Below are 3,323 nucleotides of genomic sequence, written 5' to 3'. Positions count from 1 at the left end.
TTGTGTGTTTGCAAGATATTTCCCCCCAAGCACGCAAACAGCAATTGTGAACAGCAAAAAAGCATCGCGAACAAGCAATTCAGCATGTTCGCAGAATTTCTGCATGTCCGCAGAGATTTTTTACTGTTTTGCGGAAATTTGCTTAATGCGATTACGCGAATTCCGCCCACCCCTAATTAGTTGTACAGAATTTTAACTGTGAATGTTCTTGAGGATAGATTTCAAAAATTGAAAACCTCAAAGCAGGAGACACTTAGCACCTATTTTATCTCTTATTTTGAGAAGGTGATATGGCATTGTCTCTGCTTCCTGAAGTTGGATTACCCTCAGCAGTTACAGGTATATAGGCAGCTAACACTGGCATTTAAAAACATTTTAATTTTGTTATTACTATTAATAATGGTACATCTATCAAAATATCCATAGTTTACATAGAAGATGCTCACCTGTGTATTCCGATAATACACTGTCCTTTCCAAGTACACCATTTCCACCCACAGCAGAGACTTTGAAGGTGTACAGGTTGCCAGGTATTAAATTTGTGATGGAGACATTTTCATACATTGTTGTTACATTTGATTCTGGATTTCCTAAAACTTGCACTAAATAGGAGCTTTTGTTGCCAGTCGGTGGTAGCCAGCTCAAAGAAATAGAATCAATGGTGAAGTATGTCAAACTTAGATTGTTGGTTACATTGGGTACTGAAATAGAAAAATAGAACGTGAAGTATCACTCAGAGAAACTTTTACATATTTGTCAGAAATATTTTTTACACCAGATAAATTACAGAAAAACTTGTAGAAGTCACCTATCAATGGGAAGAATTGCCATGATAGATCTCTAATAGGGTGAAATAGTTTGTAACACTTCTGGCGCATTGATTTTGTATTAAAAAATTGAGACTTGTACTAAAGAATCTAAATTCCCGGAAGAGCATAGAAATGTTTCCAATGACATCTCTTCAGTTATGATAACTTATTCAAAACCCCCAAATGTGAGCAACTGTAACTTAGTCTCATTAATTCTAGAAAATGTTTCCCAAAATGTATAACTGATTCTGAATTTAGGTACAGATGTAATTTATACATGCCAGACATTTAGCCTGCCTAGCCAAATAGCTCTTAATCAGAAATGATCTAATGTTGTTAAATCAAATGAGTACATATATATTGTTATTTCATGTATGATGTAATATTTCGATGAGATGGAATTTTTCAAATCAGTGAGTGCAGATTGTTTCTAATGCTCTAGTTATTTTTTGAATGTCTATTCTACTAAATCCCTTTATAGCTTGCAGTTTATCCACTTTATATGGCCTTCTATTTGTTCAAATGAACTTTTAGAATAATGAGTTAATGATTATATCCATTTTAACTAGTTTACATATACTTTGATTTTGGTATCGGAGTGGGAATTATTTGATTTCAGATATTTCTGATCACTTGCTCTGAAAATACCTTTTGCTAGTCTTTAAAAAAAATTACAACTCTGTTACTTTATAGCGGATTAACTAGTATTAATGTTTTTCTCATAAATTGGAATTATATGATTCTTCCTTTTTACTGATTTCGCAGGACAGCATGCAAAAACTCTTTTCATTCAACAGGAAGGGACAACGTACTATAGATAAGGTATTACGAATATATTTAAAATACATAGTTATATTTTAATAATATTCCCACAGAAATCCTTTGTCTTATGTCATAATTAGAAGAATACATGGTATTTGCAGCAGTACCCCAGGTTTATATTTACACATAAAAATGGAACCAGTAAACTGTTTTGTTCATTAAATGTAAATGTGCACTAAACCAATCTTATTTGGATTTAATTCAAATAACCACATATATGGTGATTCAAAGTGCAACCATGACTTTGTGTTCAGCAATTTTACAGCTAAATAGGTATTCTCACGAAAAGTATAATAACAAAATCAGTTTAGAACTTTCCTGCTGAGAAAACCAGCTTACCAAAAATAAATCTTTCTATTTCAACACAGTCAGCAGAAATAATAATTTGAAAGCAAAAACTCCAAAAGTGATGAGGGAACCATTTCAGTAAAGGGGCTTGCAGATGTGGATTACCTGACTGAGTTTAAATATACCCTGCATGGAAGGTGTGTATGCATTTATGTGTTTGAAATTGAACAATATATTCCTACTTTCAGTCATGTGTGGTCATTCACTTAGATCAATAGATTCACCTGTTGAGAAAGCATGAAAATGCACTCCTGACATGATTGTGATCACATTAGTTTCCAGGAAAGAAGCTTAAATAACATATCTTTCTGTATAATTCAATGATGCCAAAAATGTATAAAAACATAGAAGATAGCTTTTAATTGAGCTTTTCCTCACATATCTTCATGTAAAACTTTGAATATAGGAAATAATATTCGTGGTTAAACATTATTCTCTTGATTTCTCCAGAAATTCGATTGCTAATGTGCAATAATCAGGCACACTACAGGGACTATTTTAGAATACCTGAGAAATCAGTAACTTTCTAAAACATGCATGAACTTCTCTTTTGAAATGCCATCAAATAGCTTAAACTAAAAACCTAAGCAGAACTCTGCTTAAGAAACTCCAGTTTGGTGTGTCCTGTCAATCTTAGTTGTAGGCCGGGGCGGTAAATTCCATACTGTCTGCGGAATTTGTGTAATTTGTGTAATTTTGCGTTCCGCGGAGATCGCGGAATTGCACAAAATTCTGCGTTCCCCGACATTGCGAAATTATTGGCTTGTTCGCGTTCTCAAAATGTGTGTTTGCGAGATATTTCCCCCCGAGCACGCAAACAGCAATTGCGAACAGCAAAAAAGCATTGCGAACAAGCAATTCAGCATGTTCGCAGAATTTCTGCATGTCCACAGAGGTTTCTTACTGTTTTGCGGAGATTTGCTTAACGCGATTACGCGAATTCCGCCCAGCCCTAATTAGTTGTACAGAATTTTAACTGTGAATGTTCTTGAGGATAGATTTAAAAAATTGAAAACCTCAAAGCAGGAGACACTTAGCACCTATTTTATCTCTTATTTTGAGAAGGTGATATGGCATTGTCTCTGCTTCCTGAAGTTGGATTACCCTCAGCAGTTACAGGTATATAGGCAGCTAACACTGGCATTTAAAAACATTTTCATTTTGTTATTACTATTAATAATGGTACATCTATCAAAATATCCATAGTTTACATAGAAGATGCTCACCTGTGTATTCCGATAATACACCGTCTTTTCCAAGTACACCATTTCCACCCACAGCAGAGACTTTGAAGGTGTACAGGTTGCCAGGTATTAAATTTGTGATGGAGACATTTTCATACAT

The 3,323-nt window shown here is 34.4% G+C and overlaps 1 protein-coding gene across 1 annotated transcript; it reads right to left on the bottom strand.

The window, feature by feature from the left end:
- Positions 1–265: 265 nt before the first annotated feature.
- LOC147684196 (receptor-type tyrosine-protein phosphatase eta-like) lies at positions 266–3,323 on the bottom strand. The gene is made up of 3 exons (XM_086942608.1): positions 3,206–3,323; positions 447–701; positions 266–357 (listed from the first exon to the last, which is right to left on the bottom strand). Exons 1-3 carry the CDS (start codon positions 3,321–3,323, stop codon positions 266–268), a joined length of 465 nt encoding a protein of 154 aa, XP_086798734.1.

The sequence above is a fragment of the Lissotriton vulgaris genome, chromosome 11 (genome assembly GCF_964263255.1).
Source record: "Lissotriton vulgaris chromosome 11, aLisVul1.2, whole genome shotgun sequence".
Taxonomy (NCBI): Eukaryota; Metazoa; Chordata; class Amphibia; order Caudata; family Salamandridae; genus Lissotriton; species Lissotriton vulgaris.
This window is presented reverse-complemented; position numbering and strand designations above follow the sequence as displayed.